The sequence below is a fragment of the Mercurialis annua genome, linkage group LG5 (genome assembly GCF_937616625.2).
Source record: "Mercurialis annua linkage group LG5, ddMerAnnu1.2, whole genome shotgun sequence".
In the NCBI taxonomy this organism is placed as follows: domain Eukaryota; kingdom Viridiplantae; phylum Streptophyta; class Magnoliopsida; order Malpighiales; family Euphorbiaceae; genus Mercurialis; species Mercurialis annua.
Window position 1 is genome coordinate 6,370,549 of NC_065574.1, and position 25,631 is coordinate 6,396,179.

At 33.6% G+C, this 25,631-nt stretch overlaps 4 protein-coding genes across 4 annotated transcripts; 2 read left to right on the top strand and 2 right to left on the bottom strand.

Moving 5' to 3' along the window:
* Positions 1–337: 337 nt before the first annotated feature.
* LOC126680960 (ubiquitin carboxyl-terminal hydrolase 24) lies at positions 338–5,148 on the bottom strand. Its single transcript, XM_050376280.1, has 7 exons — positions 4,762–5,148; positions 4,004–4,678; positions 3,719–3,903; positions 2,691–2,938; positions 2,075–2,220; positions 1,666–1,842; positions 338–816 (listed from the first exon to the last, which is right to left on the bottom strand). Exons 1-7 carry the CDS (start codon positions 4,786–4,788, stop codon positions 628–630), a joined length of 1,647 nt encoding a protein of 548 aa, XP_050232237.1. The 5' UTR covers positions 4,789–5,148; the 3' UTR covers positions 338–627.
* Positions 5,149–10,467: 5,319 nt separating this feature from the next.
* Positions 10,468–16,247, top strand: LOC126682160 (glycosyltransferase-like KOBITO 1). The gene is made up of 11 exons (XM_050377746.2): positions 10,468–10,933; positions 11,288–11,437; positions 11,530–11,582; positions 11,671–11,779; positions 11,897–12,031; positions 12,173–12,217; positions 13,179–13,366; positions 13,540–13,681; positions 14,725–14,771; positions 15,039–15,126; positions 15,648–16,247. Exons 1-11 carry the CDS (start codon positions 10,556–10,558, stop codon positions 15,927–15,929), a joined length of 1,617 nt encoding a protein of 538 aa, XP_050233703.1. The 5' UTR covers positions 10,468–10,555; the 3' UTR covers positions 15,930–16,247.
* Positions 16,248–16,834: 587 nt separating this feature from the next.
* Positions 16,835–17,751, top strand: LOC126680673 (uncharacterized). Its single transcript, XM_050375836.2, has 2 exons — positions 16,835–17,171; positions 17,435–17,751. Exons 1-2 carry the CDS (start codon positions 16,899–16,901, stop codon positions 17,567–17,569), a joined length of 408 nt encoding a protein of 135 aa, XP_050231793.1. The 5' UTR covers positions 16,835–16,898; the 3' UTR covers positions 17,570–17,751.
* LOC126681361 (pentatricopeptide repeat-containing protein At4g20740-like) lies at positions 17,651–24,914 on the bottom strand. The gene is made up of 3 exons (XM_056105827.1): positions 24,684–24,914; positions 22,196–23,393; positions 17,651–20,359 (listed from the first exon to the last, which is right to left on the bottom strand). Exons 1-3 carry the CDS (start codon positions 24,781–24,783, stop codon positions 18,172–18,174), a joined length of 3,486 nt encoding a protein of 1,161 aa, XP_055961802.1. The 5' UTR covers positions 24,784–24,914; the 3' UTR covers positions 17,651–18,171.
* Between the last annotated feature and the right edge of the window lie 717 nt (positions 24,915–25,631).

Consider the following 25,631-nt stretch of genomic DNA (forward strand, 5'->3'; position numbering starts at 1 on the left):
TTAGACACATGATTAAGCTTAACATGTGTTCATATTATCATAAACCAAAGAACATGGCATACCCTGACATTGTTAGTAGCTAAAAGGAAAAAGAACAATTAGCTTACTTTAATTAGGTATTAAACTAAGGATTATTCTGTTTAATGTGATTGTCTTTTTCCATTATGTTAAATATATTCTTTTACTTTATTCCTGATTAACCTAATCAATCAAATTTAATAAGAAGAAGAGCCTAGCATAAGGATCCTTGAGCACAATTTGTTTTAGAGGCAATTGGAGTAACAGGCTGGCTCTACAAACTTTAATAAATTCTTATTCTCAATTAAGACAACACAAATAAGACAGGAACAAATAGAAATATATTTTCAGCAAAACTTTACGAAATTTGAGATCGGTTACATTCCTCATAATAAAGCTACTAAAAAAAGGTTACAATAAAACTACTGCACAAAAAACTCTTCCAACCTTTCATCAAGAACACACTCTATGCTCATGCATAAATAAATACATGATTGTTAAGGCAGCTCCCAGAACCTAGCATATAACTTCCTTACTAATCAGAGGTCATATTGCCAGATGATCTCATCCATTAAATATTTCACAATTTTAATTTCTTTCCACCACCTTCTATACTTGTTTGTAGAAGAGGACATAAGCCTGGTCGTGCAAAACCTTCGATGTACTAATTGTGGTGACAGATGCATCATCAAAACGGAGCCAATGGCCTTTCGGACTGCGAGTATCAGCCGTGTAATGACCCTTTGAAGGTTCTCTCCCATGGTGAGTTATTGTGGCAACAAGTTCATATTTCCGGCTCTGTTAATGCAAATGACAAAAGGAAAAGAAGAAACTAATCAATACCACTGTTATCAATATTGCAAGATTAGAATCCAGAATTGTATGATTCATCGCCAAAAAGATTCGTATCTGAATCGCAAATTAACCGAAATGAAAACCGAATCTATGGGATCAGTGGAAAAGATGAAAAAACACATAAAACATGCTGTTTCATATGCCATAAATTAAAAGAGGAAAAAATGACAAGAAAATAAGAAGAAACTGAAACTTGCATGCCCTCAAAGCACTTTACTAAAATAAGTACCCTAATTTAATTTGTCAAGGATTTATTTTTTGTATTTAATACTTCTAAAGTTCAAATTTTAGGAATATATAGAATCTCATTAATAATTTACGCAAGTATATTTTAACTAATGCTAAAAATATAAAACGAATCTTACGATTTCGATTCAATTCTAGATTTACTAATCAAGCATTTCGCTTCTCGATTTGACAACGATTTTCAATACCATTCTGTTACATCATTTAAAGAGAAATCTTGGTTTGCCACAATAGCACTAGAATGAATAATTTTTTCCCCATTCAGCCAATACAAAGGTGATAATTAGTGCCATCTGTATGAATGAGTGCTTCAACCCATAAAAAAAAAACTAAACTAGCTTGACTGTGCCCAGACAACCAAATAATAAAATGCCAAATTAAGATATGCCAAGTAGGAAGGAAGCAAAAGAAAAATTAAGTGACATGCTTGTCCAAAACCAAAATTATTGGAAAGAATGAAAAAAGGTAGAATGATTAAGCGCCAAAAGAGAGATCTGATAACAAAAAGCTGTTGAATAAGAATAACATAAGGTAAAGGTGTATTACCTGAGTGGAAGGAGAAAAAAGTAGTTCCCTACCAAGCACCAATTCAAGGGGAAAGTGCACAGGCTTGTGCAGCTTGGTGCTCCCTTGGGTTCCATAACTAAAACGCATCAGATGCAGTATCATTATCTTAGAAAGTGTTTGTATCTTCACAGATTTTCTAGCAGTCACAACACCAGCCTGCAGGAATTTAATGCATTTCAAAGTTTAATCACTAGGAAACATAAAGAACTTGCTAAAACCAAATATCAAAATCAGCATTTGAACCCAGAGACAAAATTAAAAGCTGTATCAACCCATAAATATTAATTACTGTTTATTAATTCCCAATAGGCTCAAGACGATTCTTAAACTTAAAATGAAGTAAGCTTATTAACCTCAATCAAACAAGTAAAAATAGTCAATAAGTCACCTTTCCAGCTGCCGATGCCCGGTACCCTTCGAGATTTTCTGGTGCAGCAAACAAATGAAGTGCATCCTTAATCGTACGTACAGCTTCAGGATAAATATCAAGGTGTAACAGCAGAAACGGTTGAACAGTTGCAGAATCTGTATTTCCTGCACCACGCAAAAAATGTTAAAAAGAAATGTAAGTATACTTGATACTGCCAGATATGCTATATTAATAGCTAGCACGCCAACAGTTATCATGCACATAGGGAATTTATACAGGACCCATGGTGTAGTATAAAAACATGAGAAAAATTTTATGAATAAAAGATTGACTGGTTAAGTAAGCCTCCTTCATGAGTTACCTATTCCTAGCTATGTGTGAGAATTTCTAAAGTCAAGATGAGAGTAATCATTCATAATTTTCAGCATTTTTTAAAGAGAAATTAAAAGACATATTCATGCAGGTTGCAAATGAAGTGTGTTTTTCTTACATGATTGCTAAAGAAAATGCTTCTAATTGTTTTTTTTTTCCTCCTATAGATTTCAAAAGAAAAGTCAATTAATTCAGAAGAAACAAATAGTAGAACATGGACTTTTCCATTATGTTCTGTTATAAAAAGGAAAAACAAAAATACCTTTCGTCTTCACAACACTTCTCAGTTGTCCTCCAAAAATATGACTTAGCTCTGAAGGAGGAAAGTTTTGTGTTCTAGTCACTGCAGATTTATTTTTTGGGCCAACTGTTTCCCATTCGTCATCCTCAGTTGAAGAAACTAAAGATGTTTTGGCACCATTAGTGATACCAAATTGCCCTTCAAGCTTAAGCAATTCGTCATGCATTTGATCCATGACAAAGCTTAAGAACTCCTGAGCATCCTCCTGCCTGGAAAACAATGTGTCAGAAGCTAAACTCATATTTGTTATGGGGATGGGATTACAATAAACTATGTGCATAATAGCAAAAGTACTCAATACTACCAACAGGTCTAGAAATCTGTCTATAACAATCACAAGACTACAATTCATTATTCTGCAACATGAGAAGGCGAATGCCTCCACCTATGTTCCTAACAGGTTGACATTTCAGGATGACCCCAGCCTGTGATACAGAGCACAAGATCACATGATTTCACCTTAACTCGAATTTTGGAAATATTTCATTAATGCACACTAGGCAAATGGCAACTTTATAGTTAGTTAGTTACTTACAGTACCTAATCCTTTCAGACTGCCAAGCAAATTAAATTGGTATTAGAATTCACAGCTCTTTCAACATGAAAGCATGTCTAAGCAAAATTATGGGTTGTGCTTATTGCTCATTCTTCTACTAAAGTTAGTTAACTGGTCACTCAAAAATACCAGAAAGTAAGTACATTGAAGGAAAATATATGAATCCAACAAGTAGCAAAGGGGAAGAAAAAGCACACACCAATTATTGCGTTTGCAGTCACATGTTAAATTTCCACTATTTTCATATCTTACGTACTCAAAACTACTACAGTTGCACACATGTGCATGGTGCATACATTGTAGACATATAACAAATATAATGACAGCAGCCCACAAAACCAGATTTTGCAAAGAAAGTTCCAGGGATAATGTTTTTGTAGAGTCTTTCATGATATCTTAAAGGAAAAAGTAATGGCAAAGTTTAAGTACAGACCTGGGTCGTCCTGATATGCTATTTGGAACATCTGGAGTAAATTTTTTGAGAATGCCTTCAAACATGGCAGGGCTAAAAGGCCTGCCAGTCTCAACAATAGCTGTGTCTTTTTTCAAGCTGCAACTGCTCGGCACGTCAAACTCGAAGAGAAACTCAACAAATGCTGTTAACGTTGGAAACCCAGCCTAGTAAATCATTGCCCAACAGACGCATAGCATCAGTAATTATTATAAATTTGCACACACCAATCCTCAAAAAAACAGTAAAACATCAAAGCTAGCAAACCTTTGGGATGTCGCGGTTTCTAAGATCCTGCAAGAGCTGAACAAAAGGGTAACAGGATAAGAAAGCCTGCAGAGAGGCATTGAGAAAGCATAAATTCCCCGAGTTAATCAAGCCACGAGGGAGTAAATCTCTCATAGCTGCAACAGGCCCATTATTTAGTTTCCTAGTGTTCTCAACTTTCACATAAGCTAGCTCATTGTTAGCCCTCTCTACATCCCCATCCTTTACTGGTCCACCATCAAGGACATGAAAGCTCGAGCTCAGTGATTGATTTACAACATTGTCTTCATTCTGTGAAAATGGCAACGAATTCAACTCCAAACTCTCCAGTTTCAAGTCTTTCACACCATTACCGATTGTAACACCATCAGAATGGGCGAATTTGGCAACACTTCCATTCTGTTTCGGACTGCCCAAGATGCCAGGCTCGGAGTTCTTAACGCTCTTAACGTCCTTAACATCCTTCTCTTTATCTTTCTTAGCTGAATTGGCACTTCCAAAGCTCACTTTTCCATCTGTAGAGCCTCGTTGCGAGCTCAATTCACCATTAAAATTGCCAAAAGTAATTCCAGTGGGACAATTCAAAGAACCAAACTTCAATTCTTTCTTCTCCACGGGCTTTTCATCTTGCCATGACCTGATGTCATCTTCTGTGAATGACCCAAATAATAAAACCTACAAGATCAACATAGCAAACTCCATTATATAATCTATAATTGATAATCAAACAAACATAACTAAAATTTACGAAGACGTACCTTTTTATTATTATTATTAATACTCATATTTTGTGTTAGATAGACGAAGCTGAGGATTAGGACCGAAGAAGCGTATAAATTTATAATTAAGAAAAGATAGAATAAATTGAGAAAAAAATACAACACTACGGGAATTTAAGGAGTTGCAGTGAGGAGCAAGAGAGGAGTCGAATGAAGAAGACATGAAATTGGGTGTAAACAACAGCATTTAGCGGCGGAATCCTCTCCTTTTTGTTTTAAGGGAAGATAATCCACGCCACCGAGCATCAGGTGAGCTAAACTCTAACTGCTGGTGGATAATCGGAGAAACGAAGGCTACGCCTTCTTTTTATTGTTCTGGTCTGATGTCAATTTAGGGTTACGCTTGCTTTTTATTTTATTTCACCCAATGTTAGGGATGAGTTAAAGGGCTTCTCGGTTTCTTAACGACGGCATCGTTTTAAGTTGGTGATGTGTCGTATTTTATTTAGTAGAAAAATTATGACATGGTTGCCATCTGGAATTATCAGATGACGTGGCTTTCAATTTGATCATCTGGCATATTTTTTTTTTGGCCAATCATCTGGCATATGACGCCAGGACATTGCAGCAAAAGCCTGTTTAGCTTATATTTAAGTAGCAATTTGCCCCTTCAACTTGTAAGCAATGAGCAATTAGCACATAAATTAACTTTGTTGACAAATCACTACACGAACTTGATAATTATTGGTAATTAACCCATTTTGGCAAATTTACTTACAAGTTAAAGGGGCAAATTGCCAATTTAAGAGACAATTAACTTACAAAATGAGGAGGCAAATTGCCAGAATGAGGCAAATTGCCTATAATCACCAAGTTCGTGTACTGACTTGCCCGCAAAGTTAATTTATGTGTTAATTGCACATTGCTTATAAGTTTAGAGGGTATATTGTCACTTAAGTCGTTTAGCTTACCACAAATTAAACAATATATTTAAAAAATTAATTTAAATAAAATTATATGCAGTAAATATCAAAAATAACTTAAGTCAGATCAAATTATTGTAAGCACTGGCATATACTGTAATTCATAATTTGATATTTATCGATTGGAATCAAACTAAGTAACCCTTTATTTTTAGTTATATAAATAATTAAGGTATCTGTAAATTTTTTGTATTTTTACCATTAAAAAGGAATGAAAAAATAAAAATGCTTTTTACACAAAACATCGCCGATTCATGGATCAAACAAAAAACACCTATGACCTAACCTCCGGCGAGACGAACCCAAATCTGTTTGCCTTTGAGACGAACATAGATCTCAGACGAACATGTATGAGAATGTGTGTTCGTTAGGGTAGGGATGGCGGAAGTGGCAGAGGTTGTCGGTAGAAGAGTAGAAAAAAATAAAAAGTATCAATTGATCTCTAATTTTTGTTTAAATTTTAATATGGTTTAAAGGTATATTTAGGTAATAATTTTTTATTTAAGTTTTGACTATCCTTTTCTTTACTGTGTAATTAAATAAAATAATATAAATAAAAGTTCATAATCTATATCTATATACTTATATAATTGAGAGGACCAACAGAGCGTTCTCATTGATTCTCACAAAATCTATATATCTATATACTTATATAATTGAGAGGATCAACGGAGCGTTCTCATTGATTCTCACAAAATAGAGCATTCTGGTAGTGTCCAATTTTTTTAAACTACTTATTCTAATTTAATTATTTTAGATAAATTGTTATCATGAATTTAATTTAAATTAGTATTATAATATATATAGATAAGTATTCAATAGTTGAGTTGTTGAGAAAGTGATAAGTTTCAAGTTAAATACAATTCGTCAAATTTCAATCTATATAAACTCTACCGATGTACTTTTAATTTACATAAATAATTCTATTCAGCAATTCTATTCAGCAATTTTATTCTAACTACTGGTGCGATTAATATTCCAAGAAGGTATCATATTATTATTTTTTTACAGCAAATCTTATATATAATAGAGATAACTTGCATATACTGTGAACAGTTAGTATTGTTTTGTTCATTATGAGTGTGCTATATACACATATCTAATCTCCTTGCAATGATGAATGGAACACGTACCCACTAATATATGGTATAGTCATAGACTAACTCAAATCTAAATCCCTTGCTAGAAAGTATGCATATGTTAGTTAATTTTCCTTAGCATTAGATTAGTAAATGTACGCGTGTATAATTATTAAAAACCTTCATTAATTAGTTGAACACAATTAAGATTAGGACTAAGAATAATTACTTTAAAATTGGTAGGTAGAGGATCATACCTCCAGATATTGTGCTAAATCGTCACGCGTTTTTTTATTTCTCTTAAGAGCTAATTAATGATCTATTAGATAATTTTTCTTTTACGACGAGACTCATAATTGTAGCTAATTTAAAGTGTTGCACCCCAGTTATAAATTAATAAATTACCTTAGATAGTGACTTAAAGATATGATACTTTAAGGTAAAAATTGATTTCATTCCACTCATATTTTTTAAAAATTAATTTCATCTAATTTCTATAATATTCATTCTAATCATATCAATTTATTATTTATTATTTATTATATTGATAGATTCAGGGTGCTTTATTTTCAAATTATGAAAAATTCAAAATCATTCTTGAAAATCATTCGAAAAATAACTATAACTTTTTAAAATTTCATTATAAAATTATATATAATATAAAAAAACTCAATATATTAATATTAAAATATATACTCTATTTATTCGTAGGAAAAATAGTACTATTAGAATTCGTCACTATAAAGCATTATGATGAGAAGGAAAATAAATATGCAACTTTTGCCAATGTAATAATTAAACACATGTTTTCTAATAGAAAATGAACAATAATCTTTTTATTATCAATCGTAAAAAAATCAAACTGCATAAGAAAATTTTATAAATATTGTAAATTATTGATTATTATGGTATCCAGCCCATATTTATTATGAGAAGTAGCATCATGTATAAAACTCTAATACAAAAAAAATATAAGAATATAAAATGAAAAAAATATATATTATAGATATTCATATACTTTAGAAAAATTTATTACAAAAACTATTAGAATGTATTTTTATTTTATTTAATATTATTAGTTTCCATACTATTTATTATAATTATTTTGGCATTCTATTAATTTTTTAAATAAAAATATTAATGTTTATATAGAATATGAAATTGATTTCGCGCAAATGCGCGAGCCTACGACTAGTACTTATATAATTGAGAGGACCAACGGAGTCCTCTCATCGATTCTCACCAAATAGAGAATTCTCATAATCTCCAACTTTCTTAAACTACTTTAATTTTATAGATAATTCACATTAGTTCCTATATACTTATATAATTGAGAGAAACAATGGAGCCCTCTCATCGATTCTCACCAAATAGAGAATTCTCATAATCTCCAACTTTCTTAAACTACTTTAATTTTATTTAATTTTTAAAAAATAAATACTAATAAATAATTCACATTAGTTCCTACTTTTCATAAAATACTTATTTAAATTAGAATTTATCATGACTTTAGCATCCTAAACACACTGAACTACCTAATATTAATACAAATACTATCATAGTAGTCAATCTCTATTCCCGTTGTAATTTCATTGAGATTTATAGTAGTTAGGGTTTTACTTTTTGCTCATTAAGTTTGTTTTTATATTGATTTGTTATCATGGAAATTGTTTTCTTAGTTAATAATATACTGAAACGATTTGCTCTAAATTTCTTTTTTTAAGTTCTGAGATATTTTATTTATTTTATTCTTATTATTGCAATTTAAAAATTGTTTTTTTTTTCTATATATTATCAGATGGCAAGGCATGTTACGAGAAAAGTTGAAACTGTAGCTTAGATTTAAAGGTATGTATAATTTTTTTTATTCATTTTCACTTATGAGTTTTGATTCTGAAATATGAAAAAATGTACAAAATTAATTTTCACCTTATGATGATCACTTCTTATTGATATAAATAAGGAATTTATCTCTTTAATATTTTAAAATGTTAATATTTTAATGACTTGCGTTATATTACTTAGATAAATTGACATTTTTCTGGAGAAGAACATTATAATTTTATTTTCTGGTTGGCATTGCAATGTAAAAAACTGGAATGTATAATGTTAATTTAACATATATCATATAAGTCAATAATTAACAACAATTTCACCTAATACTTTAATTTTTGGGTAAAATAATTGAACTTCAAACCAATTCATTATTTGGGTTTGATTTTTTCTTTTAAATGTGGTTGATTAACGTTCTATCTTCTTCTTCTTTTATAGGTTATGTTGTTAAAAAATTGAACTTTAAAGCATATTCCATCTACACATGATGATGATTTCAGTATTATTATATTCTTTTGTTAAGTAGTATTGATTTATTTTTAGTTAAAATTACTCTTTGATTTTTTATTTTTTGGTATTGATAAGATAATAACTGAATTAATAGTAATTAACTATCAATTTGAGCTATAAGTTGTGAGCATTGTTACGATCTTTTTTTATGTTTATATTTCTAATATTGTGTTATCAGGACATTCTCGGGTTCTTTTATATTAATCTGATCCATTCTTTTTATATGCCACCAAGAATAGAAAGATTATAGCAACAAACAGGAAATAAATTTATACGAAAAAAAAACAGGTTAAACCAAACAATTAGATATAATGATTATAACCTTGAATTCATCACATTTTCAACGTCAATAAAATCTGTTGTACATTCACGCTTAATTTTTGTCCAGGATATGTGAAAAATAGTTCAAATTTTACTTTAATTTCTTCTGGAGTTAATTGATCTTTTTACAATAATTGTATTGGTTTTAATCAAAGTTGGTATTTTTATCTGAAATTTTTACAGGTATTTCATTATTACGGTATTGAACTTTCTTAAAATTACAAAATGGATTCTGAACTTTAAATCACTAAACTGTCATTTTATGTTAAGAAAAAGAATTTTTTGTTACTGAACAAAAAATTCCACCGATTTTTGGTTGATCGTGTATATAAAAAATATAAAGTATTATTTGTCATAAATAATTAAAAGATAATTATCATATATACATAATTTAACAAAAAGTCACTTAAAAACTTCTTGGAATTGTAAATTTGAAAGTTTAATAACTATATTATGTTTTAAAGTTCGATATCCATTATGTAATTTTGAAGAAATTCAATAACCTCCAGAATTAATGTAGCGGAAGTCACAACTAAGAATCAGACAATTTAAAGGTTACAAGTATATATGGAAAAATAATCAACAGTGGGGCGACGGTATTACGTGTGATCAATAGTATTTAACTCATTGGAGAAATAAAAATCGGTACAAGAAGTGATTAAGAAAATAAAAATCAAAACATATATATATTACTAAGATTATCAGATTTTAATTTAGTTTTTTTTGTTTAATTAGTTCATAAATTAAAAAATTTATTTTTTATGAGTTATTTATATTACAATTTTAAAAATTAATCATAGTTTAAATTATATATAAATTTGATTCCGCGCAAATGCGCGGGATTACGACTAGTAGTTAATATAATTGAAAGTGAGGAAATATTCGATTTGATTTTTAAATAAGCAAATTATGGTATAGGGTTCACAGTAAATTTTTAAAAATTATTAAAATAATTACTTGAAAATATATATTAAAATAATAAAATTAGTTTAAATTACTAACTTGCTACACTGTTTTATTACCACTCTCTCGCTCATGTTGAGTTGAGACAAAATCAAGTCATAAAATCAAATCTAATAGTACATCACCAGTACAGTACTCATCACTATGCCCAACCACCACCACCACCTCCACGTCCCACTCCGGCCATCCTCCGCCACCTCATCGTCCAACCACCAATCCTTCACTTCAAAGCTAATTCTCCTCCTCACTCTCCTTCCTCTCTCACTCGCAGCCTTAGCCTTCATCCTCCAATGGAAAGGCGACGATCACGGCGGCCTAGCAGATCCCACCGCTTCCACCGCTCGCTGGGCCCCACAAGGCTCTCACAACCACGAGATCTTCCCCGGAACGGAAAATTCCGTTCTGTCTCCTAAACCACACCACTCTTCTTCTGATTGCTTAAGTCTTGTACGCTCTGCCTCCCCTTCTTTCCCGTACTTCCATGACTGGAAATTTGACGTTGAGCCCAATTTGAGGCCCAAGGTATGCATGTAAATTTGATCAATGCTCCTGGCTTTTTGGTAAATTGATTCATTTCTTCATTTTTGTTGTTGTGAAGTTTATTCAATAGTAAAATTATACAACACAACCGTTACCATGTTATTCGTGCAGCAAATTAATAATGCTTTAGCCACGTGGAATATTTAATAATAAATACTTAATAATTAAAAGATTTCCAATCGCAAATGCTGCTGATTGGCTTGTTTGACATGATGCACGCAATGGTTGTATGGGATAAACATTGGATTGAATGATATAAGTTTTTATGTTAAATTGATTTATTGATCTAGTTATTGTAATTTCTGAGTGTGTGCAGCCTTTGTACTCAATGTGCAGATATGTATTACAACAAGTACATCAGCCGGCTTAGATCAAATTCTTCCATGGATGTTTTACCACAAGGTTATGGGTGTCTCAACCTTTTTTTTCTTTGTGGAAGGAAAGGCTGCAGCTCCTAATGTATCTAAAGTTCTTGAATCTATTCCCGTGAGTTAATGTGTTTTACAGTCTATGTTGGTGATATATGTTATTTTGTTATTGTGAGTTATTGAGCATAAAATGTGTGTTCTTTTAATTAGGGTGTGAAAGTTATTTATAGAACAAGAGAGCTTGAGGAGCAACAGGCTAAGAGGTCAGTTAAAGTTCTTGAACCCATTCCTGCTCAAGATGTTTTTTTAGTAGATGATCCATTTAACTTTTTCATTTCGTTTCTTAATCAGTCGTATTTGGAACGAGACATGGCTGTCGAGTTTCTTTTACAAACCATGCAATTATGAGCTCTTTGTGAAGCAATCTCTTAATATGGAAATGGCTATTGTCATGGCAAGGGTATGCAGCTTCTGCCATTTTATTTTCATGTCTGGAGATATACTTTCCACTTTTCTTTGTTTGCATTCAAAAAGTTGCTCTTTTCTTGAACTTATTTCTCACTTCACAAAAATGTAGGATGCTGGCATGGACTGGATACTTCATCTTGACACTGATGAACTGATACATCCTGCTGGTGCTAGTGAATATTCTTTAAGGCAATTACTAATGGATGTTCCTGGAAATGTGGATATGGTTATATTTCCAAATTATGTAAGTGAGATCATTGAGACTTAGAACTTTGCGATAGTACTGATTGCCAATTCTGCAAAGTTGCATGTGTTTTTTTTGGCAGTGTGCTAATAGTTCTGATAGCTCTTATAATCAAATATTGGTGGTAACTTTGTATCTCAGGAAAGTAGTGTTGAACGTGATGATGTCAAAGACCCATTTACTGAGGTAAACTCTTTGGATTTCTGTATTCATTCGTTCAAATTCAATTTAGACTGTTTAATTATGTTAATTGTTAAAGTTGGGTCAGACGGATTGATTTACTAAGCGTTCTATATGCTCTACTGCAAATACACTGTGTAACTGAATTCTTTGTGGTCAGAATATATGCTACTACCTACAAGTATGTTGAATCACAGTGATCATGTAATAAATGATAGGTGGTTGAAAATAGAACTAATGTTTTGGTTTCGTGATCAACTTGGCCAATCCATATCAGAAACTTAATAAACCAGTATTAGATATCCAAACTTCCAAAGAAGATCAGCTGCTTGTGTGTTTGTAGTGAGTTTCTTTATGTTTCTGGCATTCTAAAGAGAATATAATAGGCGGAAAAGAACTGATACATTTACAACAAGAATGTCTTCCTCCTAGTAAAAGCAATAACTTTGTGATGTTGTAAGCCGGCACCTGTTTATTATTACCGAATTTATTCTTGTTCTTAATAAACTAAATGCACAAAACCTAACACTAATATGAAATCTAAAATCACACTGCTTGTAACATTATATAAAATGCTCGCATGCGTTCACTGACTTTAGGAATTGAAAAGATAATGCCTAACGAGGTCAATGTTCCCACTTTCTATGGCAAAAGATCCATTTGACAAAGGAGAATAATATCTGGAAAAATTTATTGAGGGATTGAAAATTTGGAAGGGTAGCTTGCAGTCAAAAAATGAATCTATGGGAGCAGATGTCTTGTTAATGACTTCTGTATTCGATGAAAGTTTAGTAGAAATTACCGTTTCTCAAGTATTTTAGTTTCTAATGTAATAGGAATTTTGCTGAAACTGATTGGTGATTTGCCGCCTCTATTGTTATTTGAATAATGCATTTTCTTGCCTTTATTTTGTACAATTTTATGACGTTCTCGTGTATGTTTTATATTATTGTGTCAATGCAAACAGGTATCAGTTTTCAAGAAGAACTATGACCATCTCCCAAAGGAAACATACTTTGGCATGTATAAGGAATCAACTCGTGGTAATCCAAACTATTTCTTAACTTATGGAAATGGGAAATCTGCTGCTCGAATTCAAGACCATCTTCGTCCTAATGGTGCTCATAGATGGCACAACTACATGAAGACCCCTAAGTACGTCGACTTTATGATATTACATGAGCAACGATTTGAAAATTAAATTTAAAACGGAATGTGAATGAAAGACCTCAGTTATTGGCGTTATCTTTATTTTACTGACAGTCATCTGTTTGTGAGAATTTTGTCAGCTTTCTGAAAACTACTTCAATTGATTTGTATTTTGTTAGTGAGGTGAAGTTAGAAGAGGCAGCGGTTTTACATTACACATACTCCAAATTCTCAGATTTGACTTCTCGACGTGATCGATGTGGCTGCAAGCCCACAAAGGAGGATGTCAAAAGATGCTTTATGTTGGAATTCGACAGAGCTGTGAGTTCAACTCCTATTTATCTTTAGTCATATTGTTTCTCATTTTAACCGTTGCTGCTTTTCTTTCTAGATGACATCAGGATAAGCCGGAAAAAGTATGATATGCATTTTAAATACAGTGGACATACACTGGATAATTTATAAATGTGGAATATGGAGTAGTTTTTTGTACTTTGTGTTGAAAGAGGCCATGTTGTACAGGAATCTAGGACATCATGCTAGCAGCAATACTTTGTTAGTTTGTTGCTCTCCTTTTTTTCTGCACATCTGTTTCCAAAACAATAAAACTATAAGAGAGCCCCGAGGGTTTAGCACATAGCACGTAGATAAAGTGTGCGACTGTCATTTATTATGCTAGAGCACCATTGAATAACATTGATATGACACAACTAAGTGTATTTACAATGACGCCATGGGCTATTGCTAATCTGTTTGTGATAACTAACAGAGGGTTGGTGGCCAAGTTGGCTTTACATGGTAGCCATTAGCCAGTTCTGAGTGGTTCTTACTATTTATAGTTGACCAGAGAAGTGTTTTTGTTTGTGAGTTGCAACTTGGGAGTGTTTGTCATTATGTAAAAAGTGAGGATTAATTTGTTTCCTGGGAACTTGGTGATTTGGTTTCCAATTGAGAAGTATTTATAATGAGGACGTGGGCTATTGCCAATTCTTTTAACCTAGAGATGCTCGCTTATGTCAGTTCTCATATTGGTCTGGTTGATAGCTCAATATAGAGCATCAATTATATTGCTAGAAAATTTTTGTGTTTCCTTTTTCTTCTGAATTCTTCCCATCTTTGAATTAAGGGTTAAATGCAAAAAAAAAAAACACCTTTTAAGACGTAGCACAAGAAGACACAACCTTTCATTATATGGCATTTTGGCTGAAAAGTATTTTTCCTTCACCAAAAGGCGCTGATTTTGGCAGTTGTTAATTAATATAACGACACCGGATAATGCTTTTGCCAGATATGCCAAGAAATAAAAGGTTTAGGCTTTCTTTTACAAGTAAAGCTTGAATTAATTAATTAAACATTATGTGCAGGCCTTCATAATTGCTTCAACTGCAACTGAGGAGGAAATGCTAAAGTGGTAAGTAGTTGATTTCATAAAAATTGTCTCCTTATCTTCTGCTTTATTATTTCCATGAACTTTATTTTTGTATTTTCTTAAATCCAATAAGTTTTGAGTATGAGATTCATCTGAATAGATACTTGACTTGCAGATATTTAAATTGTTTACCTTGCGTAGAAAATTGCTAGGAACAACATGCTTCTTTTAATTTATTTTTAGTTTTAACTGTAAATTTGCATTTATTTGTTGAACAATGATAATTTTTTCCGCATCACCTGTTTTTAGGTATCATGAACATGTTGTATGGGGTGATAAAGACCAGAAACTGAAACTCTTGAGGAAAGGCATTTTAACTCGCATATATTCTCCCTCGGTAAGGAAAGGCAATTCTTCATTTGCTATGTTTGTGAACAAAGTGCTGATAAGTAGGAATTGTAAAATCTAAATGGAATGGCTTTATTTTGCTAAAGCAACTCAAACAGATGGTTACATAGCGTAAAGTTGTAGAATTCTGTCAAACTGAAGATCAGTAGCGTAGCCATATGTGAGATGTGATTGGCTGAAGGAAATGTTACAACTGTTACAGTTAATAGAGTTACTAACAGAATAAGAGTCTCATTAACAGATAACTAACTCCTAATTAACTTCTTGCAAACTAATGCAATTCCGTTACAATTTGTAACCGACTTCTCCTTCAGCCAATCACATTTCACATATGGCTAGACTACTGATCTTGAGCTGTAAGAACTTCATTGCATATCGTTTTATCAATCATCTGATCTTTTCTATTGCCTATTTTGTATTTTCTGCTATTTAGCTTGCAAGAGTGAAGAAGGATGCATAATTCGTCATTTATCCGGTTTCCTTGATTTTTCTCTTTTTCGTCTATTACAGATCATAATAGAGGCTTTAAGAGAATCTGGTGTATTCACCTCTGTAATCGCTTCTGCTCCAACTACTCTCTCAAAAGACAATTTTTTAGCCTCTATTAAAAAAAGCAACTCATCAAGAGCTGTTGCTTCTGAATCGCTACCCTCGAGAAAGATTGGCCGAAGCAGAGAGCATGAGGCAGCAACTGCTAGGAGGATTCTGGAGTCAGAAGCTACGACATCTCACGAAGCAGCGGTTCCACCATTGTCTCCACCGGGAGCTAATGAGGAATTAATGGAAGTGTGATTTTAAGATACCGGCATGATTGCTTCTTCTTCTCAATCCTGTTCGAGTAGGTTGATCCATTTTGGTATGATATGAATTGAAGGGAAGAATCAGGAGAGAAAAAGAAAGAGCACTCTTTGTTGCAGTAAAACATGTTGTTATTGTTCGGTTTGGTTGGTTCTTCCCGATCATGATCCAAGCGGTTGTGTACATTTCCTTTAGGAGATTAATGTATAGATATCAGTCTTGTAATTAAGGAGAAGAATATAATTGTCTTTGCACTTGAAAAGCTGTCTGTCTACATAATCTCAAAATCTGAAATCTGGTTTAGCTCCTCAAGCTAGAATGGTATGAACCATAAACAGCATCCTAATTCTTAAATAAGAAATACTACTGCTGCTACTGGCAATTCAAATTGACTAGGAAAAAGGGGCAAATATGCCCCTAATGTTTGGAGTCAAAAACAAAAGAGCCCCTAAATTCTAAAAAGGGAAAAATAAGCCCCTAAGGTCTATAAATAGGGACAAATAAAGCGCTAACATAGTAACATCTTTAAATAGGGGTAAATAAACTATTCTCTTAAACGGCGTGTTAATAGTGTGTGTAAGGTATGTAAATTGTGCTAACATATCCTCATGGTATTCTTTAATTCACTAATTGCATTTTTTCAGTTCTTTTTATAACGAAAAAAAAAAAATCTTTAAATCTTTAAATTTTAAAATTCCAAATTTAAATTAATTAGAAATCTTAATTTATAGCATGAAAGTAAAATCCAACCTTCGTTTATTATTATTACTTTTACAAAAGATTTATATAGAGATGTGAAGCATTTATATAATTTTAAATTGAGAATATATAAATATACACTATTATTATTTAATAAAGTTTTTAAAAAGAATATTCTCAACAAAAAAAAGGTGAGTAAAATGTAAATATGAAAATCATATGAAAGGTACGAACGGATACACCTAAAGAGTTCCCTCCAAAACAATGGCTACTTTCCTAATCCTCAATTCACTATCTCCCGCTCTTCCTATCCACACAACAGCCTATGCACGTGCCACCTTCAAGCCTCTGCACGTGCAAACAATCCGCTTCGCCGGCGACGGAAAACCGAGGAGAAGCTTATCGGTAATAACACGTGCAGCGCCCAGCACAACCACCTATGTTGTCGCATTTTTGATCCCTCTCTCTATGCTTATCGGCACCATCATCACCTCTCTTAGAATTTCTGATAAGCTTGACAGAGATTATCTTGAAGAGGTACTTTCACTTTTTGAGCTTTAATTTTCTGCTTGGCTTTGGTTCGCTCTGTTGTGTTTGGGTTGGGAAATTATCTCGGTTAGTATGGAGTCTTTGCTTATTAATTTTTATGCCCACTAGGTGTTTGATGTAAGTACGCTACTGGGGTTTTGGTTTTTCAATCGCTCATCTATATTAGAATAAAATTAGTTAAACTTAAAAGAGTTCATTTGATTATTCAATTCTTAACTTCTGTGGGTTTCTTTTTCTTTCTTGTGGAGTAGCTTGCCATTAATCAGGCAATCAGGGATGCTGATGAAGAGGGTGACGACGACGATGGCATTTCTTTGGAGGATGAAGTGAATCAGCGTGCGCTTCAGGGCACAAAGACCCGCAACCGGCCAAAACGGGAGGCCTAGGTTTCATCTAATATGATTTTTTGTATTAATTTTATTTGCATTTGAATGCACGAGTAGGCAAACATAATGCGGGCTTCATCGTATAAAAAGCTGATTGTAACTTCTTAAACCCCTGTAATTTCTAGTGCGCCTCGAGTACAAAGGTAGCTATTCTGCTTTGCTATGGAGCTACATTGTGAATATTATTCTTTTACTACACACAAACGTTGTTATCCCATAAGTTATCTTGAAGAAATTATTTTGCTTTTCTTTCACTGATATACCTGCCCATGGGAGATGTTGGCACCTACAATAAACAGATTACTCGTGCTGGTTCAACGTTCCCATCGTAAAGTATACACAATGTGAGAGCCGGCAAGTTCACCTCCACCTCCATCTGCACCTTTTATTTCTGCAAATTCCACCATCTTTCTGTATGAACAGAGCAAGAATAAATTTGATGGCTCGACCATGTAAACTCGCCAAACCTACAGATTTCAACCTCATTTGCTAGCCAATGTAGTAACACACTTATTGATAGATTCACAAATCACAAGCAACGAAAACAGACCTTCTGGATGCCGTATCAAGGTTAAAAGAATAGTAAATAATTTGTTACTTGTTCAAGTTGAGAGAAGTGTGGATCCTTTTGCTCTCAATTTAGATTCCAGACCAAAAAACTTCAATCCGGACACTACTAAGTCTGCAGTTTTCTTCTTCAGGTGTTCAATCAACATTTCATCATAAACAATTGTCTTTGCTTCTGTTAGAAGTTTCCGCTCTTTCAAACTTACAAACACTTTTCTTGCCTCTTCCGTTGTCCCATGCTTACACATCCCAGAGAGAATAGCACAACATATAACTTCATTGGGACGACATCCCTCCTGCATCATCTCATTCACCACTTCAATAACCTTTTCCGCATCATTAGATCGACATGCATGAAGGATAGTAAGAGCATACTTGAACTCCATAGGTCCACTCGTAACATTGCCTAAGCAGTCGCGAACAAGCATCATGGCTTCATCAATCTCACCAATATCGCAAAGCCCTTTAGTAAGGGAACAATAGGCAGCAATAGAAGGGAAAGACGACATCTCAATTATTTTGTTATGGCATGCACAGGCCTCTTGTATATTTCCATCTTCAACAAAGCATATAATCGCAATACTAAAACTGATCGAGTCGGGTTCAATATTTAAATCCTTCATTTCCTCAAAAAGAGATAATGCCTTTTTCACTTCATTTCTTTTGAGGAGTGCCTCCATAAGAACATTGTAGACTGAAACACTTGCATAACCTTTCGTTTTCAAGTCTTCAAACACTTCTAAAGCTATTGCAGTCCTTTCCTCTTTCCCAACCAGAAAAGAGAAGAATTTGGACATATCATCCTTAACGGAAAATCCCAGCCTGTCCATCTGAACAAGCAGCTTGGAAAAATCATCCATATTTTTCAACTCTGCATAACATGTCAACATGGGATTCAGTGTCCTAAAATCTGGCTCAAGGCCCTCTTCAACCATAACCTGGAAAAGCTTATAAGCCTTATCAACACGCTTCACATTGCACAAACCTTCAATAAGTGAATTGTAGATATCCAGATCAGCCCTGTACCCAGAATCCACCAAATCCTTCAACAAATCACAAGCTGATCCAACCTTCCCATCACCCACAAATGCTTCAATCAATACTCCATAAATCGCTCTATCAATCAAAATTTTCTTCTCCTTCATCTCCTTAAACAACTGATACGCCTTCACTACCCTCCCACCTTTACTCAACCCCGTAATCAACGTCACATACGCCATCACGTCTGGATCCACTCTGTCTCTCTTCATCTCCTCCCAGACCCGCAAACATCCATCCAAATTCCCTTCTCCAACCAACAACCTAACCATTGCAGTATACGCAAAAACATCTGGTTTACACAAATTCGTCCTCATCCGTCCTAAAACCTCCATCATTTCCTCGATCCTACCAACTTTACACAACCCTTTTATCAAAATCATGTAAGTCACACTATCTTCAACTAACCCACCACTCTTAAAATCATCATAAACCAACAAACCCAAATCCAAATGACCGGTTTTAAATAACGCATCCATTATCCGATTATACAAGAACGCCCGAGGTTTAACCCCGAACTTCTTCATCTTTTGATAAACATAATAAACTCTAAGCCCTCTATTAGCATCAGAATGCATTCTAATCAAAATCTCAAACTGCTTCTCGGACGGCGGTTTCCCTTGAGAATCCATTAACTCAGGTAACTGATCAGCAGCACGATAAAAGCTATTCCTATTCAAACAATAAGCAAATGCATTATAAGAAGCAAAATTATGCTGGTACCCTTTTTGCGTACCTGCCCAGTGGAAAAATTTTGAAGCTAAATGAGGGTTAGTTTCGACTTTAAGAACTTCGGCGACGAGGTCAGGAGTTACACGGCGGAGCTTGCGAAGTTCGGTAACGACTGGTGGGCCCCAGTGGTTGCTGTTTTTGCGGAATGCGTCGCGGATATAGCGGCAGATAGGGGAGAGGCGTTGGGAAAGAGCGGAAAGGGAGTTGTTTTGAGATAAAGATGGAGACTTTGGTGGTGAAGAATTTTGTGGGTCCCATTTTTGGAGGTCAAATGGGGCGAGATTGGTGGAGGGTTTGGTGGAGTTATGAGAGTTTATCGTTTGGCGGTTGGTGAAGAGGCCGCCGCGGACAACTGGGCGGTTTCGGGAGGGTTTACGGTGGCCGTAGAAGAAGTAGGGTTTATGAGGTTTTGGTGGTGGTGGTTGGGGTGGCATTTCTGGTGGTAAATTGTAATATCAGATGTTGCAGGCGAACTGATTAAACGACATCGTTTACACTAGAAATCTCGTCTGTTATTTAGAAAAGGCCAAATGTTGTAAAAAGGCCAAATCTTTCATAAAAGTTTCACAAAAGTCCCGACCTTTCAATTTTGTCGATTTTGGCCAAAAACTGATTATTTGGTTTCACAAAAGTCCCGACCTTTCAATTTTGTCGATTTTGGCCAAAAATGAATTATTTGTTTTCACAAAAGTCTCGACCTTTCAATATTTGACATGCCATATAGGCGCCATATAGGCGTCACAAAGGCAAATTAAAATCAAATTGAGAGTTGGCCACAATTGAAACCAAATAATTTGTTTTTGGCCAAAATCGACAAAATTAAAAGGTCAGGACTTTTGTGAAACTTTTATGAAAGGTTTGACCTTTTTACGACATTTGGCCTCTAGAAAAGGTCAAAAAAATCATTGTACTTTTTAGGAGGAACAAATATCAAAATGACTTAAATGAAAATTTACTACTCTTTCCGTTCTTTTTTAGTTGTCCATTTAGCCAAATGAATTTGTCTACATTTAGTTGTCCATTTAGAATTTAAAAATAACATTAACTATTATCTTTCAAATTTAACCCTCCCTAATAAAATAATGGCCTAATGTCTTAAAAAACCCCGACCTTTTAGCCCCTTTTCAATCATACCCTGACGTTGAAAATTTGTCAATTTTACCCTATTTTGCATTTTTGTATTTCAATTCTACCCTGAAAAATTAAATTAACGTCTTTTGCGTTTGGAAATTTGTTTAAAACATTCTTCATGTCTCGCATATATTTATTGTATATTTTTAAAATTTATTTAAATTTAGTTAAATTAATTAAGAATTTAAATTAGTGTTAATTTGATTATGGTTTTTAGTTAGTTTTTAAAAATAAAGGACTTATTTGTACTTTTTTGAATAAAAAAGAATTTAATTTCATGTTTAGACTTAATTAATTGAATGATTTCATCATTTAAGTAAAAAAATTCACAAAAATTAAAATATTGGGGTACAATTGAAAACGGAAAATTCAAAAGTGGGTAAAATTGACAAATTTTCAACGTCGGGGTGGAATTGAAAAAAAAATTAAAGGTGGGGGGTTTTTGAGTGATTAAGGCTAAAATAATTTATAACTCAATTTACAAAGTATTTATTATATAGGGTTATATTAGTATTTATTCCTAAATATGTGTAATTTTGGCTAAATGGACAACTAAAAAAACGGATTCTACAAGTGATAGTTAATTAGCACATATTTTAATTTTATGATCTATTTAGTCATAAATTTGATTTTTCTAATCAATTTATCTAATTTTAGCATAATAAATATTATCTCATTTGAGCAACAAGCGTCGAAACTTGTGTAAGAATATAGTAGATTGTTTAACCATCACTTTTTGAAGATGAAGGGCAAATTGCCACAAAAGTCTTCAGAAAACTCATTCTTTAAAATTGAAAACACTTCAAATCAATCCAAAGGCATAAATTAAAACAAAGGGCATTATTATGTTAGGTAAACGAATTGCATTGATAGTGGCAAATTATATCCCTCTTTATAGAATTAGAATACAAACTTACACACCAAAACCAGCTTACATTCCCTTGTGTAGCTCTGTTAAACATCAGTCAAGTGAGGTGGTTCATTTTTGTTTTCTGGTGTTATATGAACTATAACAAAAGGATAGAAAGTGCAAAAGTATCAAAAACAATTCTTCACTTCCTGCTGGAAAGTTCATAGAAATGCATTAAGATCAGCCAGAGCAAAAAGAGGATGAACTTTCCCAGAACAAAAATGGCCAATCTGTAACTATATAGTTACTCGTAAGCAAAACTGACCCTCTTCTTTGTTGCTCCACCATTCCAGCGATTACTTGCAGGAAAATCATTCCCTTGAAACCTTGTCTGCTTATTTCCAGCAGCATGAAGATGACTGCTTTCTTGCCTACGGTGACCGTCCCCATCCCCATCCCAGGTTCGCCAACCACCACCTTGTTGTCTTAATTCCATGTCGTTTGGTTCTCTGTAAGGATTGTTCCCATTACCTCTCCACTGTCTATCTTTGCGGTTTCCACCGCCCTGAGAAAAGTTGCTTTGGGAAGCATTAATGCTGAGCTCCTGCTTATTAGTGCTCCAGGAACGATCATTGCAGTAGCCCCATGCTTTGTCTTTCGCAGGGCCGAAACTCTGACTGCTGCTTTTCCAAGGATTGCCACCATTATTATTCCATTCCTTTGACTGATTGAACTGGTTTCCACTGTGATTCCGTCCCCATAATTTATTACTACTGCCTCCCCCGTTGCTGGCATTTCCCTGAGGATACCGACAATCCCAAGGGCTACCATCATTATTTAAATTGCAGTTGTCCCAGTCTTTCGCTTCATTGACGCTATTTACACTCTGGGTCCATCCCTGAGATATATCACCATTAGTTCCCCACGTCTTGCTCTCCAAAGCTTCATTTCCCTGCGGAGAGCGATTGCCCCATGGGGTATCGCTATTATTGAGATGACTAGAATTATTTGTACTAGTATGCCACCTGTTCCAGTCCTGTATTTTATCTTTTAAATCTACGATACCCGTTTTATTTTCACATTCCCAAGGAGTTCTAACTTCATCTTCCTTCCCGTTCCATCCTTCTGAAGAAATAGAGACCGAGTTCTTATTCTTTTTATTTTTATGCTCTACACTGCCATCATTTTCTCCCTCGTCGTCGGGAGTAAAAAATGCTAGCTCCAAGTCCTTAACCAATTCAGGATCAATATCCGGGTGCCAGTTTATTGGATCAATGAACATATCTGGATCCGGCAAAGAAATTTCAGAAGGGAGGCGATTGATCTCTGACCAAAACCGTTTTTTCGCTTTTTGAAATGCATCTTCACTAGCAGAATCATCCCATCTCATAACAGTATCATGGCAGTACAAAAACTTCTTAGCATTTACAATCTTCTGCCATGGTACTGATCCAATCGAAGAACAAAATTTCTTCTCCCATATAGGCACACCATCTTCAGCAAACCCTATTAAAGTAGGGAAATCAGTTCATAAACACTTGTCAGCTCAATGAAGAGGAAATTTTATAAGAACAGGGGGAACAACTATGAAACAGAGAGAAACAAAAAACTCTTACAAGACTCGTGTATGCATAAACATATACAAGAATTACCATACAAAAGTATAACCATTAAAATTACTGTTAAATTAGCACAAGAAGCCACCCTCAACAATTCTGTATAGAGAAGTTAACAATTCACATTTCAGATATCTTCTCACGGGACCTGTTTAAGGCCCATCCTCAGTCCACGAGAGAGTTTTGGATCAAAAGAAAAAGAGTTTAATTTTAATAGAGATGTCATAACTGGAGGATGGATAAAATTTTAAAGCACAGGAGATCCTGTTCTTTTTCTCAAGAATAAGCATTTTACTTCTTGCATAACAACCGACGTAGCACAGCCACAGATATAAGAAACAGGACACTTGAACACGAACATGGTGAGACAATGTTATTTTAAGGATTTCCTATGTTCCATATCCGGAAACGCCAAGTTTGACATGTTTACGAAAAGGAAAATATTGACTCAATGAAACGTCATTGCTACTTAGATAACAAGTGAAAGTGGAGTTAAAATGATTCAGCGTACTATGTTTAGGCGCAACTGATCCACATTAAATTTGCACTCTGAACAAAAATAGCATTAGAATTTTTACAACCTTCACTTGTGACATCAAACTCAAAGTTCTAGAGTGGTTAATAACTAGTTAAAACTTACTAGACCTAGAAGTTATTCAAAGCAATTCAGGATCATGTTCTATCGATTGAAATTGGAAAACCAACAAAAATAAAATGCATCTTTCCAATTTTGAGCAATTCTTAATTTTTTAATGATAAAAAGAAATTTATAGAAATACAATATGAAATCAATTTCATTGCGGTTAATTTAGTTAACGCATTCAAAACTGGCATTAACCACCATTTTTAACATTGAGCAGGTTCCTCTTCAAGATAAAAATCAGTTATTACAAGCCTAATTCGAAGCCCTTTTTCGACATTGTTGTTCTAATCTTTTCGGACGTCACACTACTTACTCGGCATATGGATGATTCACTATTTTCTTATCAACCAAACAGGCAATAATAAAATTTTCTCGTTTTTTTTCTTCTTCAGTGTAACTATGAGACCTCAAGAAACAACTAAATCAATGAGATAAACAAGTAGAAACAGAATCTAACTAAAACCCATCAAGAAAATCCAGAAGACAATAACTTTCCATAAACCCAATTCAAGAATTGAAGAAAAAAACATGAAATACCTGGATAATGATGAGAAGGTTGGTGATGATTATAGTAAGATGATGATGGATCTTTATAGTGTTGATAACGAACTCTACGCCGATTTCTCCAATTCCCCATTTCACTCAATAATCCCTTTCTTCCAATTGCAATCTTTCATAGCTCAAGAAAATAATTTGCTAATTTATTTTGTTTTTGATTTTTTAATGGAGCATGTTTACAATTTGAATGAAGTTGGGCTGATAGAGCTCCGGAATTACAAGGAAGATAGAATTTTAGACCCAATATACTTGGCCCAAAATGTATCCTTTCTTTTGGAAATGGTTGCCTTTCATCAAGGGTTTAAGTAACTTCAAAAGTTAATTGAAAATTCATACACGAACTTTACCCGTAATTTGTAATTATAAAAAAAAAAATTAAAAATTGGCAATGTCAGTAACTAACTTTCATTTTTTGGTAAATTGATATACCGACCAATCATGTAACGACACATGGCGGTATATTAAAATGTCCATGTTAGTGTTTTTGGAGTTGAGTGTATCGATTTGCTAAAAGTGTAAAGTTGGATACTGACATGGCCAAGTTTCAAAATTTATATTATAATTGCAAATTAGGGTAAAATTCGTATATGAATTTGCATTTAACCCTAATATTTACTATATTTTACATAACTTTTTTTTATTATCTTTTAAAAGTATTTACATTTTATAGTATTTTTTAAAGTTAAATTGTTCAAATAAATTATTGGGCAAAGGTTTAAAAACAATCCATTAAGTTATTCAAAAATAGAAAGTAACCATTTGTAGTGTTTTAGGGCTACGTCCAACGTATTAAAATGTTGTAAATAACTCTTTAAATTGTTCGAAAAGAATACAAGTAAATCATATGCTCAACTGTTGAACTTCTTTTATATTGCTCATATGCATTCTTCTTGTTTTTAGGTAAATTATACTCTGCATTAGAGTACT